The sequence below is a fragment of the Gymnogyps californianus genome, chromosome 7 (genome assembly GCF_018139145.2).
Source record: "Gymnogyps californianus isolate 813 chromosome 7, ASM1813914v2, whole genome shotgun sequence".
In the NCBI taxonomy this organism is placed as follows: Eukaryota; Metazoa; Chordata; class Aves; order Accipitriformes; family Cathartidae; genus Gymnogyps; species Gymnogyps californianus.
In genome coordinates, this window is record NC_059477.1 from 2,889,051 (window position 1) to 2,913,851 (window position 24,801).

Genomic DNA, 24,801 nt, shown 5'->3' on the forward strand with positions numbered 1-24,801 from the left:
CTAGGGTTGGGTCAGGTTTCTGGGTGCGCTTCTCCGAGGTCTAAACCTAGCTTGAGAAGGAAAAGAAAAGGAAAATGCGTTACCAGTGACTCGGGTTGCCTTGTGTTCCTGACCAGGAGGCATCTTTGTACTGCCATAGGTTACAAAGCTGAAACTGAAGCCTGTTTCTAGCCTTGTTCAGCAGAAAATGAAGGCAAACTTGCTTTGCAAAGCATCCAAAACACAATGTTGCTTGCATAGACTCTAAGCACCAAGACGTGGTTTAAGCTGTGACCAGAGATTTAATGTAGATCTGTATGTATGCTGAAGATGCTAAACCATGTAGACTATTTCTTTCTCTCTGCTTCTGTATTTTTCCTTTTTCTGAATGCCCAAATAAGCAGCATTGGGTGTCTTAGCACTTGTGGATGTCGTGGGGTGGGAAGCTGAGGGATCTGCTCTGAGTCACGGTATTGATAGAATATTGCATGGTGCATGGTCAGATACAAGGATGTAATTTAACCAAGAGGTTCACGGCTGGCTTGTGAATGACAGTGAAACTCCCAAGTATGACGTGTGTAATAAATCTGGTTCGATGCAGAATTAATGTGGTATTCAAAATGATTATTTACCATTTGAAGTTCAGACGTGACTGTGTACGAGAAGTAAATAGGTGTGCACAAGGCATTGGGGAAGGGCACTTAGAGGGGAGAAGAAAAATACCCGCTTGCATTGTTTCACAAGTGCGTTCCCGGGTAATACTAATGAGAATTGCACTTTAAATGCAGGATTGATTTGTGATGAGATCAGCTCTAAAGAGTACATTTGTGGAATGATAACCTGATTGGTGGCGCTGCCTCTTGAAGGGCTGAAGGGGTCTAATTGGCATATAACGCACTATAAATTTATTAGCAGCTTCTGCTTTCCCATTGGCGGACCTTCGCCTGCTAACCACCAGGAAATTACCAATTTTCAGGAGTTAGTCACTCAAGTCGCACTGTGTCTGGGTTTTAAAAAGAAGTCTACATCGCCGCTCTTATAAATCCTGGCTTAGAGCTTGTACGTCAACGGCGGGCTGGAAATTGGTCACTTCTGTAGTGGACAACTTGAGCGCCATGCGTTTACTATTCAACTTCTCTGCTCCTTGGCTTGTTCCTCCTTCCCACCTCCTTGCCGCAAACCCAAGTTCCACAAAGACCATTAGGAGGTAACTAATCAGTTTGGCAGCCCTTGGGCTGCAGCTGCCACCAACCAGAAATTACAATTTTTTGGCAGTTCACGTTCAGGGCTTTGATGTACTTATTGATACATTCAGCCCTGGGGCGTATCGGGCAGAAGAGGACATACCCACTATTTATTTTTTTTCGGGAGCACAATAGAAATATTCAGGAGCCGATGTAATTATTTCAGTGACTTTGCTTTTAAGATTGAGTCACAAATTAGAAAATAATATTCACATGTTTCTTCTAATTGGTAACAGATTAGGGATATTTTATCTTTTTTAAATAATTTCCAAATGTGTCCCGAAGAGGGATTTGCAGGGAAGCAGCTGAAAGAGAGAGGGCACTTATGCACTGAGAGCGCTTGGGCAAGAGGCTTTAATTCTTTAATTCTGGCTTTAGTTCTGGCACACACTTCTTAAATCCCTGCACACCTCTCTCTGGAGATGCTCTCGAAGTGGAACTTGCTGTCACTTTTGGCAGGCGTCTCTGGTGCGGATTTTCTTTGCTGTCAGGTTTTATGTGGGTTTCCCACTGTTAAGCACCGACCGTATGGCTTGTAAATCATAAAAGCCTAAAGGTTTGCAAGTGATTAATAGGCAGAGGTGCGCAATTAGAAATGCCTCAGCAGTACTTGAGCACTCGAGTGTCTTTTGAAAGCCGAGTCCATTTCTAATCTCGCCTTTTGGGGCACATTTGGGCAACCCCAGTGTTGCGTGTCCCGTTGTTGAAAATACGCAAACAAAAAAACCAGCACTGGGTTTCATTTCTTAGGTACAGAGGAAACCTCATGGATTTCTGTGGATGTTAACTGCTGAGGATTTCTCAAGTCTTTTTCTTTTTTTAGTCTTAGTTACTCAAGTTAATTCTTCATCTCGTTCGCTTTTTCAGAGATGTGAGCTGACCTACCGACCGCCTTTTTTAAACTAATTATCGTTTGTGGTTTTACAAAGGCATCAAACACCTGCAGCCCAGTAAAACTGAGGTAGAGGGAAGTCCCGTTGCTTGCCGAACGGAGAGAATACCTTAGGAGTTCTAACTTGCCGTGACAGGAATCATTTTTACTAAATAAAAATAGTCGTTTAAAAAACACAACTAATGGAAGAGTCTGATGAGATTAACGATTTCTGTAGAGTCCTTAGCATGGGTGAGACGTAAGAGGCGGCCAAAGCAGCTGAAGAAGTAACCATTGGAGGTGGTGTAGTGGAACAGACAAAGGTGTGTTGGTGGAGAAGGGAAGATGTGTTGGAGAGGAAGAGGAGGTATGGGACATATTGGAATTGCCCATGAGGAGACGTTGGAAGGTGAGGGGAGAGTTGGACAGCCGGGAGGTCCCTGTAGCATCTGAAGAACATGGGTCACAGAAATGCTGCCCACGGGGATGGTCCGGCTGCTTCCCAGCCCTCTAGACCTTCAGCTGCAAACGTGCCTGCCTTCCACTACGGACTTGTGCAGAGCAAGCATTTGTTTTTATTTGCTTGCTGCTCCAAATGTGTTTTTCTTCACAATCTATGCTCAAATACAACGTTTATTACTTGTATTTTCTCTTTTATGTCTTATATAAATTCTGTGTGATGTTGGTTTTTTTTTTTTTTCCAAATACTCCAAAGAGTATCATCTTACTGCTTCTGCTGGAATTAAGATAATATTAAAGCCCCCTGAAAGGACTTTTGTTTTTCCTTGTAAACCAAACTATAGGGTTATTGGTAACAAAGAATCAAAATTGTCAAGAAAATTTTTGAAGGTCTTTGTGAAGTGTTGTAATTAGACTGTCCTCTTCCAGTTCCTGATCCTCAGGTAAAGGTTGCGTTCCCATTCTGCAGCCCACAACATATTTTTTCCATTTTGGATCACTGAAGCCACCTTTGTGTGCTAAGCAAGCTCTCATTGGAGATCTCTTCAATGCCTACGCTGCAAGTTTGTCAGCCCTTTGGGTAGACCTTGGAGGGTTCCCCCCCCCCCCCCCAACACCCTTCTCATTATTTATAAGGCATTGGTGCACTCATAGTTACGCTACTTCTCCACTTTACAGCGTTATGAGCAGAGGAAAAGCTCCATTTCTCTTCTCTCATCTGTTTATGATGTGATACGTTCCAAAGCAGATCACATCAGCGACTGTTATGGTATCCTTAATGCGCTGTGATAGTCGCATCACGGGAGGAGCCGCTGGAAAGCACATCGCTGATGTACGTCCCTGTTACATGCCACATTACTCAGGGTCTGTGGGAACCTCACTTGGCTACCTCGCTCCGTCTCTCACCTGGCACAGATTATTGAGATTTATGCATTGAAATATTTGTATGTCACTCCTCTCCCCCTGCCTTGAATACGGTACAGGAGCTTCCTCTAATATGAATATGAAAGCAGAAGCCTGGTTTGGGGTGAAAATAGCCAGATTTTTAGACATTAAAAACTAGGATAACAGACTACCTTCATTTCCACAAAACATGTCCTAATAGTTCATTTTTAGTTCCGTTATCTGTTCAAAACTACTGCCACGTTTTGAGTGAAAATTGATTTCAAATGGAATTTTCATATTTTGTCCTAAAAAAAAAAGAAAAAAATACGTAATGATTTCTTGAGCTATATTTAAAATACTATTGCATTAAGTATAGCCTTCCTATAGGAGAAAATTAGTGTTAACAAATTGCAAATTAATAGAATCTTCTAACCTGAGTGACTGTGTATCAAATTGTAAATTGAAATTTCCACTCTGTGTTTAGGTACTGGCACAATGCAATTTGATTTATACACTTAGGACACCAGGTTAAGTATGGTTACACATGAATAATGGAATGCATTAGATACATGTTTGCAGTTACTATTCTCTGCATATATATATATATATATTTATTACTGCAAACAAGCAAGAAGCAAATATACTCCTTGGTTTTAGCATTTCCATGCAACTGTTGTAGAGCAGCTTTGGGCTTTTTTTAGGTAATATTTGTAGTATGCCCAAGTGTTGAGGCTGACCATCCAAGAAGTGGAAGCAGTCCATGTATGTATCTAGAACCACACAGTGATAACTCACTTATTAGCCTTTTTTTTTTTTTTCGGTAGCCAGCACAGTGATATGTTTTGGTTTAAATTTTACATGGGTGTTTATATGCTTGTACGTCAACATGTAGATAAAAGGAATCAGATCATGAACTCAATGGTTTTTCTGTTGGTCAGCGGAGGGTGGGTGGGTGGGAGTGATCATTCATGGCTGTTGTATTCCAGATTCTCATAAGGTCTCTCCTTGCACGTCTTAGCAGAAACTCATCTTCCTCCGCTGTTCACAGTGCTGTTTTAATTGTTTTCACCAGGCTAAGTGTTTAAAATCCTTAGAGTTCACCATTGTTAGGTTTTTCTTTCCTCCTAAATGTTGCTGGCAATGCTGTTTAAAAAACTTCTGGGGCATTCGGGGTTAGTGGAGAAGTACCATTTGTGGCATTCTTCAAGCTTTTTGTTAAACCTCTAGGGACTGTTTTCATTTCACATAGTTGCACGGAACAAAAAAAGCTTGGATTTGTATTGAGAAGAGACTTAACCAGCTTGCAGGGCTTACAGTTGTCACACTTAGAATCTTTATTCCCAACGTGATAAGCCTTTTCTTAGTATCTGCACTATTCCCTACCATTGTATGTCACATAGCTTTTGCTTAACTTTTATACGGAGTAAGCCTCAGGTGTGATATATTTTATCGAGTATACCTTAAAAATTATTAGATTGAGTGTCGTGCAATGAAAACATAAGTTTGCTGCAATTTTATGTGATATATCAGAGCCCACAATTGCAGGATATTTATCTAAAAAGCCTGAAGTCAGTAAACCTTGATGTCTCGGCCAGGCTAGTAATTAATGTTGTACAGTAATAAATCCTGCAGGTGTCTTAACACCTAAGGGAGAGCTGCTGGTTACTCCGTGGCATCACTGGAAGGCTAACCTAGAAGTGCAGAAATAGCAGCTATTTTGGAGCCCTATGTAGGGGGATGGCGTCAGAAGAGAGGGCAAAGAAAGTAGAGAAGCTCCGCTGAATCCAAATTACGATTATACTGGTAAGTGTCATGCAAGACATGATTAATTTGAGAAGCACGTTCAGCTTTGCACGTATGAGCGATCTCTGTCCGTCATGCACAGTAGGGCTTTTTTTTTGCCTTAAACACACAGCTATAAAAGGAAAACTGGAAAATGTAGTAGTAGAGCTAATGGTGGAGGAGATCCTGACCTGTGGGCTTCAGAAAACAGCTCCCTGACAGTGCAAGGGGCTTTGGGCATGCTTCTGATGGGAAGCCACCTTTATTTGTGTCTCTTGGGGCTGGTGTTTTGGTTTGGTTGCTTGAATAGGTCTGATGGTAGGAGAACTAACTTGAATTTGGCATATTTTTATGGCACTGAATTGTCTCTGTCTCTCCTCTCTGGTGGACAAAAATTTGCAGGTTTAACTGCGGGTTGAACGCAGTCCTCAGCCAGATAACTTCCCCGGCAAAGACAGTGATTAAATCATTTCCAAGCTGGGTTACTACGCTGCTCGCATGGAGAGCCCTGGTCCAGAGTCCAAGACAAGACATGGGTTGGCTTATCTGCGGCTTTCCTATAGGGCTGGTCTTCGTCCGTCGGGGATGTTTAACTTGTAAGAAGTAATAAGCTTAATAGGTTGACTTTATTTAATTATTAATGATCCCTTTCTGTCCTTACAGCTCATAAAACACCCTGTAGGTTGGCAAAACACTCATAATATTGATCAGGAGCCAGAGAGATATTTATTTCCTCTTTGCCCTAGCGCACATAAATCTTGGTCCTTTTCCTCGGCAGGCGGGATTTACAGTGGCCTGTTTCTTAAAAGCTTTTCGTAATTAAGGAATAAATACCCATCGGTCTTTGTTTGCTGTCTGGAGCCCTCTTGTTTGCCGGGGACCTATATATCCCTGGTGGGCTTGTGCGCCTTCCCCCTTAGCAACGCAGCCGGGGAGAGAAGGCATGCATGCTAGGAAGCAGTCAACTGCTAAGCACTTACTTTGCAATAGAGTGGGGTCTTCTCCTGCAGAGAGAGGAAGCCCCTGTGTTTTCTCAGCATATTGTTCCCAGCTCCTCTTCCATGCCTCTCCTCCCAGTTCCTGCTTTGCTTGGGGCAGGAAGGCACTTTGGAAATTCCTTGCTGCTAGCCCTTTCTTCTCGCCTTCTCTTCTTCTCCCCCCTTTGCTAGTTGCAATTAAAAACATCATGAACCTTTCTCAACATTTCAATCCCGTCTGCCCCCCACCCCGATGTTTCTCTTTTACCCATCCCAACGTTGCATCGCCGCCTCTATCCAAAGCGATGCGGTTTATCGGATGCGTGCGGGGTCATCGCGAAGGGATTTGTTTGAACGCCAAGCCCCGGCACAATCGGCTGCCCAGCACTGGTCATTAGGTGATGCATGCTTCTTGCACGCTGGACCACGAAGCTAATGACGCATTCTGGGACTCTCCAGGAGTTTGGGAGGTACGGGGGTTAGATTTACTTCATTTTCTTGGAAGAGACACATTAACCTTGTCAGCCGGCCAACAGGAGAGAAAATTTGGCAGGGCTCTTGCTGAGCTGGCCAGGTTACTACTGCGTTAAACGGTTGTACTTCAGTGAGCATCCAGAAATGGCATGGCACCTGCACGGCGATGCTAGAGAGACCATTTAGAGGCCTCCTCAGTTACAGAATTACTTTCTTTAGCAAGAGAGAAGAAAAAAAGTTTCAAGAGCTTTTTAGTGTTGTCAGAGGTGTGGAGGATAAAACTTCCCTTCAAAATGCCTGCATCAAGCCTGCTCGGTATTTCTGATGGTGGGAAATCAATGCTCTGCCGTGGTAAATACCTGCTGTCCATTACGTTTTTAATGCTACCTTTCAAAATTTCATTGAGCCTTTTAACAAACGGTGAGTAATTTTAGATAACGAGCAAGTGACACAACATCTTTGTCATCCTTGTTATCGCTTTGGTAAGAGCAGGGCTGCTCTTGCGCTGGAGCTGTTGAATTTTGATGACAAGTTCTCAGGCTCTCCATCCGCGTGCTGTTTACACAATCCATTCTAAGTCTCCGTATGAACGCGGCTTTTATTTCCACCCTGCACATCCTTTTCTTGTTTACCTTTCATGCCTCTCCACCAAGTATATGAGAGGGACAAATGAAGTTGAAGGCAGAGGTGAACGGGAGCGAGGAGGAGTAGGATGGAGAGCGATACCAGCAGTACGAGGCTCCTGCTCGGATTTGTCGGATGTAAAACCTCCCGCGTTAACCGAGGTGGGAGAGCCACACGATGCGCTCCACGGGGCTGAGCTGTGTAGGATGTGGGCTCCTAAATGAGCATCTCTGGTGCGGACCCACAAGCGGGGAGTGCAGTGGAGCTCCTGGAGCAAAGCTGTGCTCCAAGCAAATCTGCTTTTTATATTCTCTCATGCTACCTAGTTAGCCCTCCCCCCTTACAGTGCCCGGTATTTATGTTTCCAGATAATAATGATGTGATGTGGCTGGCAGAGTAATTTAAATAATTGGACATTATCTTGAGAAGCAAGCACCTAATTAGATCAAAATAAACTGAGAACTGAAATTTTCATCTAATAACACTTTACCTATGTACAGTATCGCTGCCATGGCAGAGATTTCATTATTCACACCACTGTGTGTACTTTGAGTTCACTAGTGATGGAGACTCCTGCAAGAGCAAAGAGCTTGGTGGTAATTTTTGGCCAAGGCTTAGTGCCTCATTCATCTCCTGGTACCGCAGAGTATTTTGCAGTCTCACTCTGTTGTATTTGGCCCTTGTATAACAGGTGAGGTTTGAAGTTTGTATCAGCAGTCTGCGTTTGAATGCATAGCTGCAGAGAGAAAAGGCTCAAAGAAAGTCTGATCTTATAACTGTATTTTTTTTCTTTCTCTAAGTTTATCTAGAAGTTTATAATCTGTTAATTCCTTTGTGGATATGCATTGAAAAAATAGCAGCTAGCATGACCACTGAAAAAAAGAGAAGTCATTTTAGCACATATAAGGAAGAGGCAGCTCACATGTTCTCCAGCATTAGGTATCATCGGGACCATCTGAGCGCATGATGATGTTGCCCCTCCAGCATGCTGGCTTTAATCTGGTCCTGAGAAGAGGACTCCCCTGGATTTTAAAAGTTCAGTAAAAGAGTCTTGTTTTGGCTTTGACAACTACAACTGAAAGTCTCTGGTGTTGAGGGGGTTGTTTAGAGTGGAGGTTACCAGGATTACAGCTAAGGGAAGAAAACGAGGGAAATATTTACTAGCCGGTGTACGCTTCCTTTATTTTTAGGGATTGGTTCAGTGTCTTTCTCCTGATTAGTTGCTCTTCCTCACATTTCCTCATACTCTTACTCAGTTGATTTATTTAAAGGTATGTCAGCGCTGGCTGAAATGAAACACTGTGCCTCCTCTTCCTGCTTATTGCTGACCGCTCCAATAATTCATTTTTTAGCTCATTAGCTAACAGGGGATGTGAACAGTGGTCCTCCAGGGAACTGCAGTGAGGTTAAGTGATCTACTGCTGACAACTCTGCTCTTGGACTGGCCTTCCTTGGGGGAAATGAAACCCTGACCAAGACAAGCTGTGGATCCCAGAAGTAAAATTGGGGCATTGGAGCAACAATTACAGTATTTATGTCTTGTTGTCGGGATTTCTGAGATGAATGCGAGCGGCGGAGATGAAGCTGTCTTCCAGGAATGTCCCCAGGACTTCCCGTTCAAAATGAAATGATTTGTGCCAGAGGATGTAGGGAGGTTGTCCGTGGACGTTGGCTTTCTAGATGCTCATTGAAAAACAGTCCCTCTCCGTTTTGGCTGTCCATGAGGCGTGGGCAAGCGTGCTTTTCCTCCTACCTCTGTGATAAACTTTCGTTTTCTACCAGAGAATCCAAACGAGGTATCTTTCTTGTGCCCGGTTTGTACTGTTGAATAAGACCTAAATCTCACTCAATAGCCAATGTCAGTGATGTGCTGCCCCCAAATGTCTGAGGCTTTTAAAACACCTTTATTTTTTGTTTGTAGTGTTTGCTGTGTTCCCACCACAACCCTTAATGTGACTCCAGAGGTAGAACGGGGCCTTAATGAACTGGTTGCTTGATCATGCTGCAGGAGAGTGCCTTAAGGAAGGACCATTTGCATCCTCTCCATCACTAATGCAGGTGGCAGCATGTTCCCCTTCCTGTTAGGTTTGCTTTTAAAGGGGTTTTCTGTTTTTTTTCCTAGCCTTTTAAGACAGTAGGATAAACCTGAGCGGGACTGGGTCATTGGTGTCTGTCCTGCTCTCTCGCAGCCTTCCAAAAGCAGCAGGATCGCCTTTGCGCTGCTCCCCTGCGACGCGTGGCAAATGTGAAATTCGTGCCAATGAATTTGTAAACCAGCAGCCTAAAGCTCTGAAAGCCTCTGCCTGAACTTGGCATTTATTGTCTCTATTTCGATACATATCATAGCGTCAGTATTACGGTTTAAGGTGAATTGTGATTAGAAGTGGGACACTTGTGTAAACCAGCTTGATTTCTAAACAGAAAGGGACTTCTGTTCAAGCCATGGTGATCGCAGCAACCGATGCTCTGATGGGAGCCAAAAGTTACTATCACTCAAAAGATGATCTGTGGGAGAGGGGGGATTCGTTTGCAGACTCTTGACTAGGCTGAAAAAAATTTTATTAGTTGCGTGTCTGAGGTATATTTTGCCTTTAGGACGTATGGGCGTATGAGAAATAAATTCCCTAAGCCCTGATGTGTGCCACTGTTGTAGAACAGCACAGGTTGAATCACTTCATTTTTCAGTCTGGCACGTTTTAAACGGGTAGCGGATATATCGGTTATACTCTCAATACCTCAATACATGTTTAAAAAACATATGAGATGTTTGCTAAACATTCCTGAAGATACTCTAGATGGATACTGGAAGTAGAACTGTTGCAGTGTTGCAAGAATGCCCTTTTTATTATAAGTGATTGCGTGTTACTTTATCTTCCTCATGGCACTGGTTCTGGTTTGGTTTTTTTACCTTAAAAAAATACAAATACTAAAAACATGAATTAAAGACGCAATAGTAACAGAAGTCCTTTTCTTCCTCCTCTCCATCTGGAATACCTGATATGGTACTCTGTTTATCAGATCCTGCCATCAAAGGTTAATTTGCAGCTCCCCAAATGTGGTGGGGTTTTTTTTGGTGTGTCTTTTAGCTTGCAGGAGTCATTCAAAGGTTTGACTTAAAGGAAGCACTCTTTGTGTTAATTTTCTGTTTGCACTTTTTCTCTGGGAAAAAAAAAAAAAAGCCCTGGGCCCGTTTGTAAGGTAGATTGTGGTGGGGTAGAGAAGCGGATGCTTTGGGAAGCTGTGCCTGAAAGCATCCAGGGAGGTCAAAGCAAGGTCACTCCGCATGTACCAGGAAATGATGCAAAACTAATCCAGATTTGCTGTTGGAAGGATCTGTTTACATAAGTATTTAAAAACAGATTAGGGCTAACCTGACACTAGATTACTGGGAGTAGTGTAAACACAGCTGAAAGGCGTAAACAGAGCTTTGCCTTTTGTACTCCAGAGGAGAAAATCTGTCACCAGTAACAAGTTGCCTGGCTTAGGTGATGTATATGGTTTTCACAGGCTGAACAGATTACCTGAGGTACCTCTAAATGGGACTTTGTCTAGGGCTAGATCTCTTAGATCGTATAATTGTATGGTAATTTTTTTAATGGAGAGTTGAGGGACTTGTTTGTAGTGCTTGTTCTCCTGTAACCTAATAGCGTCCAGAAAGCTTTTGATAGTTCTTTGACATATCAGGAGGAACTGGTGCTTCAAAGGATTGTTTTGGTGGTTTGCATTTTGGAAAAAACAAACAGAGGAACCATCCATATGCCTTTTGCATTGGAAACATTACTCAACTTGTAGAAGCAAAAAGCAGGCCTGCAAGCAAGGCTGTGTCTCTCAGGGCTTGCTTTCCTGTCTGAAATGTGAGCCCAGGAGCTTGGTTGCTTCTGGTCTTAGATCCAGAAATCTGGTGCATTTTCTGTGATGCGTTTTGCAGCACAACCTTAACGTGGAACCAGGCTGCCTGTTTTGTCTGTGGTCTTCATGACGGTGAGGGCTCTTGCACTGACCTCTTGCCAGCCCTCAGGGCAGCCCAGGGTTTTTTTAAGACCTGCTGGCTCTTGTGATCTTACGACTCCGTCGGCACAGCATCCACCGAGGGGGATCTCGGGCATTGCAGTAATATGGCTCAGTGATGATGAGATGGGTGACGGAAACGTTACTGCAAATATTAAGGGTTGGATGAACTGTTTCTATGAGGGCTTTCTTGCCAAAAAACTTGAAGGGCGAATAATTTTCTTGGTGGTTAACCGCTGTTTGCTAGCCTACTGGTAGCTGAACTGCCACCGTTTAGAGGCAGTGAAGCCAGGTTAGAGTGACCTATCTCCTTTGGCTTCTCTAGGGAAGAAAAAGAGCGCTGGATACGTGCGAAATACGAGCAGAAGCTCTTCCTTGCCCCGCTGCAGTGCCTGGAGCTTTCTCTGGGCCAGCATCTCCTGAGGGCTACAGCCGAGGAGGATTTGCGGACGGTCATCCTGCTCCTTGCCCACGGGACTCGGGAAGAGGTGAACGAGACCTGCGGAGACGGTGATGGGCGCACTGCCCTCCACTTGGCGTGCAGGAAGGGAAACGTGGTGTTGGTGCAGCTCTTGATTTGGGTAAGTACTCGGTGTCTGGGCAAGGGGGCTGGCTGGGTTGGCTTTCGCTTGGCTGTGTCCTTCGGCAGGATGTCCCAAACCTCCGACCTGCGGGTTCCACAAAGCCTTCGCTGGTGTCCCGAGTCTGGATGTTCCTCACTGCATGCTCTCAAAAGACAGCAATGTGATAAAAATGTATATTTCTGCCTGTCTGCTGCTACTTGATGGAAAGTAAAGGAGAGCGTAGGAAATGAGGAAGGAGAGGTTTCCCTAGGACCTGTTTGAAACGCCACCATGGCAAATTCTGTTCCACACGTGAGCCTCTCCCCGTAGAAACCTTTACATATGTGGCTCAGTGTTGCTGCCGTTGTCAGGCTGGTAGCCTGCCCACTCCCTCTTCTCCCTCTTCCCATCCTCACTTAAATTCAAACCTATCTGTCCCGAATCCGCCCTCTCTATTTTAACGCTCTGTTGGCACCACAGCTTCCAACAACGCGTCTCTTCTTTCTGTAGTATGGCGTCAACGTGATGGCACGCGATGCCCATGGAAACACGGCGTTTGCCTACGCCCGGCAGGCCTCCAGCCAGGAGTGCATTGACGTTCTCCTCCAGTACGGCTGCCCCGACGAGCGCTTCGTCCTCATGGCCACTCCAAACTTGTCCAGGAAGAACAATAACCGGAACAACAGCAGCGGAAGGATGCCCACCATCATCTGAGGAGCTCACTCGTATATTCGCTGACCTGAATTACATCCGCAGCCTCATATTCCTCCATCCCCATCACAGCTCTGCTCTGTGAGTCTGGTAACTCTCCTTTTCCCTTTTCCCTTCGGTACATCCCTGTCCCATCCGGAAACGGCGCGTCTGGAGAGCGCGAGGGGATGAGAAGGAGCGAAAGGGGCTGCAGAGAAAGCAGTTGTTTCAGTGACAGCTCTCGAACGATGGAAACAAGCGGGCGAGAGCGCGTGGGTTGAGCGGGACACGCCGTGCGTGGCACCGGGACCATGGGAGAGCGGTCGTCCCCGGGGAGGGGGGGGACACAGGCTCCCCGAGCGTGGAGGGAAGGGGCGGAGGGAGAGGCGAGCGAGAGGAGAAGGAAGGAGAGATGGTGACTTTCCGTAACTGACAGTTAAGCACATCAGTACATTTCACCTCTACCAAACGCGACGCCTGGATTTCATTCTCTTCTCTGAAGAGCTTGACGGCATAAATCAGAAGCAAGCACAGAGTTTGTCAGGTTTGAAGCTCCTATGATGGTATGTGTCAAATCAGTTGTAGCTAATCTGTCCGGGGAGAATACTGGCTTCATTACACTTGTATAGTTGAGTTCTTCCAGCATTACCGCTGTTTAATAGAACATGATTAGTCATCACGGAGAAAAAAGCATATTAGCTGAGGAGGTAGTTACATGGCACGCTTCGGTGATTGCTTGGATGTGATTGCAATATTCTTAGAAGCATCATATTATCTCAGACATGTTCTTTCAAGCCCTTGGAGCCCTCCTTTCTAAATTCACTGTCATAATTTAGTATCTGTTTAATTTTTCAGTCCAAAGAGAGGAAATGAGTTGCTGAGTGTTATTTGACTGCAGTCTCCTTGGTGTAAAAACAAAATGGAAAAAATAAATAAGAGTAACTATGAAACACAAAAGGAATAATGAATACCGCTAAGGAAAAACATTTCAAGTACGTTTAGTGAAATTAATAAACGCATTAAAGGCTAATATTTTTTCAGCCAGCAGAAATAGGTTCTGTCATTTTGCCAAGGTAAATGTGTTGAGTTTTTGGTCACTCCTGTGATGCATTGCCTAACTTATACAGATTTTTGTATTGTGTCTCTAGATTATATGTATGTAAAATCTATTTGAATAAAAAAAACCATAAATATGCATTGATTTTTTTTTTTTGTACAGAAAATGACATCTCTGTTAATTTATAAACTGTAATGGATGTGAACTAAATAATGTGCAACTAGTTAGGATCTGTGGGTTACAGATCATTGTACATTGAAAACATTCCCAGCAGTGAACTCCTGTTTCCATCGCGAGCCTTTGAGGAACATATCAGAAGGAGATTATGGCATGTTTGGCATGGGGGGGAAAAAAAAAGTGTACGAGACCTTTTAGAAAGGAAAAAGCGGCTGTTTCTCAGCGCTGTAAATATATTTTACTCCAGAAGTCACGAAGCTTTCACAAGCCAAGACAAAAAGCCCTAGCCTGGCTGTGGGAAGATCAGATTTGATTAAGTTCAGAATTGATAGCCTTCACCGCGGCGGGCAGGGCATGGCTGCACTTGACTCCCAACTTGCCTGCTTTCTGAAAGAAAAATGGCTTGTGAAAGTAGCCTGGACAGTTCATTTGAATTCCAAGTTTTAATACTTGATTTGATTATTTTGGTATTACCGGGCAGATCCCAGCTTCTCTTGTTTTCAATGAAGCAGGATTCTGGCGCGGGGAAGCAGGCTGTACAGTTTTTGGCAGGCAGAAAAGTGATTGTTTTTTATTTTTTTTTAAGTGGCATATGGCAATGTGAAGATGGGGGAAGGGTATATCACGGAGAAAGTTGAAAACTCAACTGAATTCGATGGCAAAGGAGCAATTATGTGAAGGCAGTGAGGTGCACACAGCATAGTAATTTGCAAATCTACCTGCTCGTATGTATTTCCCAAGCCTTCAGTGGTGCTCTTCCTTGGGGCTCTGGATTTCATTTGGCATACAAATGGGAGGAGCGTAGCAATTGCTAAATAAACTATATGTGGGCAAAATGTGAAGGAAAAAATGTAATCTGGGTATCTCGAGGGGAAAAAAAACAAGAGAAAATTACAGATTTGATGTAAAATCATCAAATTGCGGAAGAAAAGCGAGCCTCAGGGTGGAAGCATGAGAATATTGACCAGCTTTTCCTATTCGGTGGTGTTCTCATTTTGTACTTTGTTACTGTATAGACCTTTGACTATTTGGGAGGGAAATCTTTCTTCAACCAGCCTAGGCTGGCTGCATCAGAGTAAGGCTACAGCTGATTCTCTTCGTATTGGGATAATTTTAATTTTTTATTTTTTTTTTTTAATTGAGGAAGGGTGTCTGTTATAATTGCTATTTCTCCATCATTCCCATGCAGCTCCCTGATCTTTGGTACTTACGGGCGGTCCTTCAGCGACGGGACAGCCCACCTAACGTGCAGCTGAAGGGGATGCTGTGAAGCCCGCTGTGTCTTGGTGCTCACGAGCTTTATACCTCTGCGGGGGGCGCAGCGGGGATTCAGGAATCGCGGCTCATGGTCCCAGAGGTGCTATAGCTGCCTGCTGTTCCCCTGGGAGCATCAAGGGCATCTGTATCTGAAAACCAACTCCAATGTTTCAAATACGTGGTAGGCAGATTTAGCCGCCGTTAAGTTCTCAGTGCATGTTCCATTTCCGAGCTGGTTTTTTCCTAATTGAAAATATTTTCTGTATGTAATTTAATGCTCTCTTTGGGCCACCTTCCTCTTATAAAGCTGAGAGTGATGTTAGAGAAACAAGGGCAACTGGGCTGTCGTGCAGATTTCGGGTAGAAGAATTACGCACTGCTTTCCTAAAAATGTTCTGAAGGCGAACATCGATAAAAAACAGCATATTTTTAGGAGAGGAAATTCCACTGTATTGTAGGAAAAATTATATATCCAGGCTAGCCAACTAATAACCTCATACTTTAATTAAGCAGTAACACGGTTGCTTTTAACCTAAATGGAGGTTTTTTTCTGTTGGAGGTGTAAGCGTTGGCGGTACCTATGTTGAAGTGGCGTAGACTATGTGATGACTTCCCCCAAACGTTTGGGGGTCTGCGGGAGGATACTCAGTCGTGCATGCAGCGGCGATCCCTCCGAAAGACAGGAGATCACCCAGCGCCGTCTCTCCCAAGTCAGGAGAGACCTTCGCTGGCATTGACAGCTGGTGATGCTCCAGCCCCGGGAGGACAGACCCCGAGGGTCCGTGCCTCATGGGCTGTTGGCTACAGCATCCCCTGTTCAAATGGGTTTGGTTGGATGGCTGTGAGAGGTTGTGTGGCACCTCCTGAGCTAGTGGGACAGGCCACCTGGCAAGGAAGTCGAGCCAGTGTAGACTCCATCCCCTTCTTCCATGGTGGAGGAGAGGAGAGGAAACCCCTTCCCACCACAGCTGAGAGCGAGGATGGAGGAGGTTCTCCGTGGCTGGAGCCCGGCGGGGCTTGGCTTTGTGAGCTGAGGTCTCCGGGCTCTGCGTGCTTTTCAGGGGATGCGTTTGCACTTCGCAAAGGATGTTCTTGAAGCCGTCCAGGTGCGGAAACGGGCGGTATATACTGGCACTTGGAGAACCTGCAGGAATCGTTCCCCTTGCTTTCACTCTGTTAACCCGTCCGTTTTCTGCTCTTCGTCTTGCGTTTAGCCCCTCTCGTTGCTTTTATGGAACCCACTTGCCAGGCTGTTTACGCCCTTTGAGCATGTTATGAGCAAATTAAAAACAAATTGAGATCCAGTCAATAAGAAATCCCAGCAGAAACTTGTTAGCTAAAGATGTTTTCTCCTAAAATGGAGTCCACGGCTGTGGTTTTCGTTGCGTCCCCCATTTAACCCTTTTCTTCATCCCAGATACCTTTGAATTCCCCTTCCTCTGCACTTTATCCACGACAACTTAAAACACTAGAAGCGAGTCAGCCGTTGCTATTAACATCAGCACTTTCCTTCTATTTATTTTAAGCTAATTGCTGTTGAACAGTGGAGATGAGTTGGCTGCGTCGTATCCAGCATCTGAACCTTGATATTCCCGGAGTTGAGGAGGGTTTACTTCTCCTCGCTATTTATGAAGAAATAAGGTCTAACCTTGGGAAAATTCAGGGTCCTGCCAGTGCAGAGATTTGGCCAAGGGCTCCCATTACCAGATTTCCAATTTTGTTGCTGAAGGGGGGCAGAAGAAAAGCTGTTTTTGGAGAACCTTAGTATATTCTCAGCTAGGTGCTGCTCAGAAAGCCAGGTGAGGTCCTGGGAGGTAGAGAGGATTTTTTTAAGCATTTGGGCATAGTGTATAATAACTGTGTAAACATTAATATTGTTTAATTTGCTGTCTTTTCCCCGTTTCCTTAAATTATGTGTGTTAGTGCAAAAAAAGCTTTAGCCGCACTTGGAGATTTCCCCCGGCCAGAAGCAGCTGGGTAACGTAGGGAGAGGAATAGAGGTGGGAATGCAGATACGGGCTTAGAAATGATGCCCGGCACTGCGATGTAGTATAATTAGATTATATGGGGGTTTGGGTAGCTTCATCTTTTTATATTTGTATGGAGATCGGGAAAAATGAAGTAATTTTAGTTTCTAGTATAAAGTAGTAATAGTGGAGACAAGCACAGATTTCACAAGGGGGTTCCGAAGGGGCCCTTACTAAATGTCTCGGGGAGCCGCGTTTGCACCTTAACAGGGAACAAATGGTCACTGTGGCTGGAGGGACGCAAGGAGGACAGCGTTGGGGACCAAACCTGGGGCAGCTTGGCTGGATAGGAGACAACTTGCCCATCCGCATCTCATCGTCAAGCGTCTTCGTTTCCCCTCCGGTGGCTGCTACAGCGATTCGTCCGGGGGATCTCCAGCTATTAGTCTTGGATCCTCGGTTCAACATCTCCTTCCGTTCTTGGTGATTTGTGGGTAAAATTTATTGTGTAGAAAACCGTTTTTGGATGTTCTTGTGTTTGCTGCATAGCAGAAAAAAAACCCCGCTCCGGATTTAAAGTTCCTTTCAAGGCAGAAATACTCTACCCCAAATTAAAAGGTTCTGCAATGAGTTTTGACTTCTTAAATTCTAAGCTACAAAAAGAAGGTTGGTTTGAATGGTTTTACTAGAAAATAATCTCCTGTTTGAAAAAATATAGAGGTAATAGAGCAAAATACCCAACGCTGTAGGTAGGTAGATTTGTTGTATTACGATATTCTAGGTTTGGTTTTGTTGTTTAGCGTGGGCCAGTTTTTAAAGTAAATATTGGGTGATCTCATCTCTTGACAGTTTACCTTGAGTTGACTGAATCCGACTCACGTTTTAAAGGGAGGTTCGAAGGGGTTTGGCCAAGATTTTCAGGAGCTGTGAATAGTTCGTGTTTTGAGAGGAGGATTGCATGATTTCTGAAAATAAAAGATTGTTTGGGTTTTTTTTTTTTTAGAGCCGTCTTAAGCCCCGAATCACTAGGCGTGCTTCTGGTCAGCTTGGCTGCTGTGTTTCATTTCAGGTGACAGCAATATGTAGGTGAATTAACTCCCATCGTTTACTACCGTTCCCTGAATGTTCGGGGGGACTTTTGCTTGTGGGCAGGTGAAATAAAAATGTCTTTGTGCATTTCAGCAGTTTTAGCCTCTTCATCTCTGTATGTCTGCCTATCTCCCAAATCCCTGTGGCATGTTTGAGCGGTAGCGGTCAGTTCTGTTGACGGGCAGAGTTTCAGCTTGCTCTTGGCCATGAACTTTCTGGATGTGCGTTTAGCTTCCAGTGCTAAGGGTTGACTCTTTTGCAGTGCTTCAGAGCTAGTAATTTTTACCTGTGTGTTATGTACAAAACGTGAAGGGGGGTGGGGGGGGGTGGGGGGGATGCTTACGGAGGTCTAATGGCATGCGTTTGGGATGACCATGTTGCTTGCTGGCAGTGAATGCACCACCAGCTCTTTTGTGTATGCCCCGTTTTCCAGAACCGATCGGTGTTTTTCTGTTTCTGAGAACCGAAGTAGCTCAAAACACTTCCCTGGTCCTCTTGAATTACAAGGTACAGGGAGTAAAACCCCTCACAGCAGACAACTTGGTAGTATCTGATCGGTGCTGAAGGCAAACCCCAAGCTCATGCAGGACCGAGGAAGGGTTTTGGTGCTGAAGGTGGGTTTTTATTTGGCAACTAGTTCCCAGATCTGGAGACTGAGTTGAGTTGAGTTGGTGGATGAAGTGCCGTCAAGGTGGTTTGAGTCCTAAGGTAAAGGCGGTGTATCACATGGAGGTCACCAACTACACGTGCTTTGCATTTGGTGTGCGTATGTGTGCTTATATATGCTCTGCATACTGCCATTAGCAATTGTGGAAATGTACGTGCGCACATTTATGCGTTAATCAAAACCTATAGCCAGAGCCAGGTTTGCAGTTAGGTGTTTCTGAACGGGCAAGTTTCCCAGCTTGAGTAAGACCAGCCATTTCCAAGAGCGCAGGAGGCAGGAGCAGGACGGGGGACGCCTGCTCGAGGGATGGCGAGATGCAGGAATACGGGGTACAGGCTTGCTGTGGCTCGTGCGAGCCATCGGACGCTCGGGATGCGCGCAGATACCTGCCTCAGAGGTATTCCAGAAAAACCCAGCTCCTTCAGGCAGCAACACTCAACTTGGAAAACCTTTAGCTTGGCCACTGGGACTGAAGTAGCCCCCTTGCTTGAGAGAAGAAATCCCAGCCCGCCAGCCCTGGGGGTGTTATCGTGGGAAGCACCAGGGAAGGAGATTCCGAAGGTGAAAAGGACAGAGGACTTGCTGCTCAGAGGCCCTTTTTTATATAAATTTGCTTGAAACTCAGCTTACTGGCTGAATTTAAGCGTGGGACCAGCGGGCTGCCCTCCTGTAGCTGATTCAGCGATGCTGCGGGTCCTGCTGCTGTTTGTGGGGGCGACAGTGGCGAGACGTTTCTGAAGAGCATTCTCCAGGTGGGTCCTTCCCCGGGAGCAGCTCCTCATCCCTCCCTTGGGATGGCCACTTGCTCTGGCCCCAAAATTTTGCCGTGAGGGAGCCACAAACCTCAGCCAAAGCGCTGAGGCTTTGCGTGTACCGAGTAGTCCAGGAAAACTTGACCAAGCGTTGCTCAGGCCATTTCTACCTTGCTGTCAGTTTATAGTCCTGTCAGGGGAAAGCAACAGGGAAGAGAGCAAATCCGGCAGGGCGAGAGAAGGATGTTTGCTGGAGCTAGGCAAGGTATGGTAGGAAACATGGCTGGGTGCGCAGAAATGATGGGAGGATCTTTCATTTCCCCTTCTTGCGCCTGTGACAAAAGAATTACTTTGAAATGCTGTTGGAAAACCCCTCCAAGCATTTTTTTCCGATCTATCCGGGGATTCAGCTGGATTCTCCGTTGAATCTACTGAGCTCGTTTTGCCAGTCCGCGGTTACAATAGGACGTACCTGTCCTCTGAAAGCACAGCCCTTCGCTCTGTGGGAATACGAAGTTTCCAGGGGACGGCACGCGTTCGGTCCAGCTCTCTTTTACTGTTTTAGTGTCAAGAGCATCTTTCACTTGTAGGCAGCTTGCATAGGTGGGTGCGCAAACTGAAGGGCTGTTCGGGAGAGGAGTGTCTTTTCAAACGCCAGGGCCTTGTTTCGTGTAACTGTTGCCTTCGGACTCTGGTTTGGCATTGCCGGGGGCCTGATTCTGCAGCTCCTGCTGCCTTAAACCTCTCGACTTCAGCAGGGTTTGAGCGTATCCCAAATGCTTTGCCCAAGGCGGGGGCAAAACAGCTTGAAGGCGGCAGACTTGGGCGCGGATGGGCTGTATCCTGACCTCTCTGAAGTCGGAGTTTGGCCCCCGTTTTCAGCGAGGTGGTGATTTTGAGGTTCAATCTAGCCGGCACCTTTCTTTTGGGAAGCGGATGTGTACGCTGGGGTTTTTTTTTCTTTATTCCTTAATACCCTGTGACTGCCTGCAAAGGCTAGATTTTACGTTTGGCCGCGTTCAGCCCCCAAGCCTTTCGGTTTTTCTGCTTTGTGATGTTTGTCTTTCTGGTTGGGATGGGGAGGAAGGGAGCCCAGGTGAGTAGGGACGCCTGAGACCTCTGCTTGGGGTGGAGGCAGAAGATACCTAGCACGTGGCAGGCTTTATAGCAAGTTTTGGGGTGTTGGTTTGTTTTTTTTTCTGTTTCTGTAAATAGTAATGTATAAATGATGACAAGACAGTGTGGAAATTATTAAAAAAAAATACATATTTTGTTGTTGTTTTTATATTACCTCATTCAGCAAGTTTGTTTTACAATGACTCGATGCTTTATTTATATTGTTTGTACTGTAATTAAACCGATTGACAAACATTTCACTTTGCTTGTTGTTTCATATGATTTTGGTTTGATTAAGTATGCCAGTTTGTGTTACGTTTCCCTTTCCTCTCTCTCCGCGTTGAGATTTTTGTGTCAGCTGTACAGTATTCTGAATAATTAAAAAAAAAATAAAATAAATAAAAAAGGAAAAAAAGTTGTAAAGTACCGCAGAGAGAGGCTGCTATATTGTATAGGTCTCTTTCTAATAAAGACAAGAAAACTTGTTCGTCACAGCTTGCTTCTTTGCTTGAGTCTTCATTGCCGTGTTATTGAGATACACCTGCCCTGGCCCCGCTTTCTTCTCGTATTAATGATGAGATACTGTCACTCTTTGCCAGTAATAAAGATGAAGTATTATCCGAGACCTGGGATGTCAGAAGAGCCGGTAATGGTGCAAATTGATAAATTAAAAAGCAATAAGTCAACCGGACCGTAATGGTGTATATCTAAGAGTTCTGAAAGTGCTTATGAACTGAATGACAGATCTCCCAGCAAAAATATGCGAGCTTTCATTAAAAACAGTTATTCTCCCCGAGGAAGAGAGAGTAGTAAATGTTGCACCTAGGCTTTAAGAGTCTCTGGAGGAGATCCAAGGAATTAGGCCAGTAACGGTTACATCTGTATCTGCTAAATTGGTTGAAATGATCATTTAAAATAAGAATAATAAAACATCTTTAAGGTCATGATATGGTATGGTCTAATCACTTCTTTGAAGGAAAATCATGGCTCTCTATTAGGCTTCTCTGAACAAGTCATTTAAAGCCCTGAACAATGGGCAACTGATTGACATTTACATTTTTAAAGGTCTTGGCCCGAGTACATCACGAGAAGAAATGGGGAATCTAAGTCGGCCCGAGGAGAAGACAAAATATTGCCCTGGTGCAGAAGGTTGAGAGACGGGATGGAGAGGGAAGCAAGAGGTGATGGGTTTTTCACCCGAGCAGACTGGCCACTAGCCACGTGCCAGAAGGGTCCCTGCCAGGACCAGTGTGTCTCGATGGGTTGGCGATACGGCTCGTGATGCCGATGGCCGCGGAAAAACTACGTAAGGCCAAGAGAGCTGTGCGGTATCAAGGCGGGTACATAGAGAAGAGCAGGTAAAAATCAGTAAATGTGCATTAATGGGGGGAAAAAAGGGAGATGACTTAAATAACGTGCCCTGGGGTGAAGAAAGAAATGTAAGATTTTAAGATCCAGAAGGGCACCGTGGAGCGAGACAACCAATGCTGCGGTTTGGCCATCTATGCTTGTCCCGCCTTATAAAAGACTCAGAGAAATTGGGGATGTTCAGAAATGAGTAGAGCTATGAAGAGGTGGAAAAAGTGGGGAATTTCCCTCAAAAACAAAGAGGGGGTGATATGGTAGCCATAGATAAGCAGTGGGGAAGAAGCAGATTGGGGATGTCTCTTTTCCTGGTCTTGCACCCAACACGGTGCACGGGCTGATACCAAAGGGCAGCACGGTCAAAACCAACGCCAAGATGGACAGGCTCTCCCATGTGTCACGGGACTGGAGACCTCGCTGCAGCGGGATTTTGCTGAAGAGGAGACCTGGCCAAGATTGGAAAGGTGAGCTTGCATCTTCACGGACTGAGCGGGACTGCCCACAGTGTGGGATTGGGGTTTTTTGGTTTTATCTTCTACATCTGCTTGTTCTTGGGCCTAAATTTGTTCATTCTTCGGGTTATTGCCCATCCCATCAGGTCTCCCACCTGCAGGGAGCTGTCGGTTCTGTCCTGTCTGATGGGGATTGGTTTGGGTTTGGGGAGGTTTTCTGTTTCCTTTTCTGCTCTTCAATTCTCCAAGTGCTCCAGGGAGGCTGTAGCAGCCTGTGGGGGATGGAAAACTACAGGGCTGCTTGTGGATTTTTTTTTTTTCTTTTTTTGGGGGGGTCTACATCACTGTTTTGTCGTGCAGCAGCTGTATGCCTTTGTTCTTGCAAGGTTTTCCCACCCTGTTTAACCCCATCACGCGTCCGACCAGCACCGAAGCGGGAGGTGGGTGCTTTGTGTTCTCCCCTTCTGGATTGTGAAATGTGAACTTCGAACGTGGGAGAGCTTGCTTTGGATTCCCCCTGAGTGTAAAGCTATAGTAGTGCTTTTTTTAGGAATCATCCGTCCCTCCCCTCCTTCGCCCTCCTGAAGGGGTACGGGGTTTGATTTTGTGATGAGCGTGGCTGGCTGCTCGCTCTCTCTAACAAACCCTTCTAAGATCTGGCCTCTCCTGGAAGATCCTGGTGCCAGGGATGGTGGAGCAGGTTTCAGGATGTCTTTCATGCCCACGTTTCTCACCTACCCCAAGCCCACCCCCGTGTACCCCTGAAACGCTCTCAGCTGGTGGCATTCACAGATGCCTAGGAAGAAAAGAAAGTACCCTACTGCAAAGCAACAGGGGTCAGAAAGAGATTTTGAAGGAAAACTATTGATTCCCATAATTAGAGTAGGGGGAACCCCCCCTTTCTATATATATATTTTTTTTAACCCTTTTTTTTAAAGAAAAAAGCAATTACTGTAAAGACCAGACTGTTGCTCTGCCATAAGGCCTTGCTGTGCGTTCCCACCCTTGCCTACGAAGGATTAGCTTTGACAGATGCTGGGAGCACCAGCTGAAGAAACCTGCTCCAGAGCCCAGAAGACGCCTGCTCCGTAGGTACCGCATGCTTTTAGCCCTCGTTCAAAATCCTTCCCTTGGCACTCTTGCTGTTTCTTTATTTGTTCTTTAACACAAATCCGAACTGGTATGAAGGGAGCGATGGGATGAGACGACTGAGGAGAGCGCACACGGCGATCGCATGCAATGCGATGGTAGGATGGGGCTGCCCCTCCCTGGTAAACAGCTTTGTTTTCCAGAAGAGAGCCAAGCTCACCCAAATTCAGCTGTTTTCATAAACAAAAGAAAACATTTTATGCTTCCTGAATATCAGGTAAGAGTAGCCTGAAAGAGCCAGGTCAAAGATCCACCCACACCGACACTTTTTCTCCACCTGTGGCCAAAAGCCAATGCTGGAGGAGGGTGTAAAATCAGATTACGTGGGGCTTTCGCTATGTATTTCCCTAGCCTGTAACTGTTTAACCTTCAGGGACTTCCGAGCCACCTGGTTTTGGTGAGTTTAGTGGATTTCTCTTCCATCAATTTGGCTGATCCCCTGAATCTCTTGAAAGCTTCGAGCATCCGCAGCATCCCGCAGCGAGGAGTTCCTCAGCTGAGCCGCAATGGTGGTGAAGAACCACCACCATCTTCCTCCCCCCCCACCTCCCCTCCTCCCTTTGCAGTACCCTGGGGAGGAGAGGGGGCGGTGGGACCCCCTGGTTCGGAGTGACTGGGCCCAGTTTATCTTCCTGAGGGCCCTTCCCAGGGGCAGCACGTGTCGCTCGTGCCCGGAGTTGCTCAATGACTTGGTGGCAGGAGGTGGAATTGGTGTCCAGAGATGCTGCTCGGAAACTTGACATCACCCTGATTGTGTAAAAACCCAGCAGAAATCCGGGCTGGGGAGCAGCGTGTCCCACACAGAGCTCTTCTGAGCCCAGCATCACCTGCCTTCGAGCTCATCCTTTTGCCCTTTTTTCTCTGTTTCTATGATGGATCTGAGGCAGGTGATGCTTGCAGGGAGAAGCAGGTAATGTGTTTTTTTCCCCGGTGAAGTGTTCCTATAGCATTGCAATTCCCACCCGAGCGATGCCCAGAACATGACTTCAGAGAATCATAGAATCATAGAATCATTTAGGTTGGAAAAGCCCTTTAAGATCATCGAGTCCAACCGTAAAGAGAGAGCACAGACTGCAGGAGTTACCGGGAGGGCGCATTAGGGAAACGCGGTTACTCTTGGTGGAAACCACTAAATGTGCCGTAGGAAAACCACAAACCGACGCCAGGACTGGGAAACCCACCAGGCAGTCGTTTATC

General features: G+C 45.6%; 1 protein-coding gene across 1 annotated transcript in view; it reads left to right on the forward strand.

Annotated features, from left to right (window-relative positions):
• Positions 1–13,973, forward strand: part of AGAP1 (ArfGAP with GTPase domain, ankyrin repeat and PH domain 1) — a 385,969-nt gene extending 371,996 nt beyond the window's left edge. The window contains 2 exon segments of the mRNA XM_050900363.1: positions 11,629–11,884; positions 12,377–13,973. Coding sequence (XP_050756320.1) covers positions 11,629–11,884; positions 12,377–12,580 — 460 coding nt within the window. The 3' untranslated portion in view covers positions 12,581–13,973.
• Positions 13,974–24,801: the final 10,828 nt, after the last annotated feature.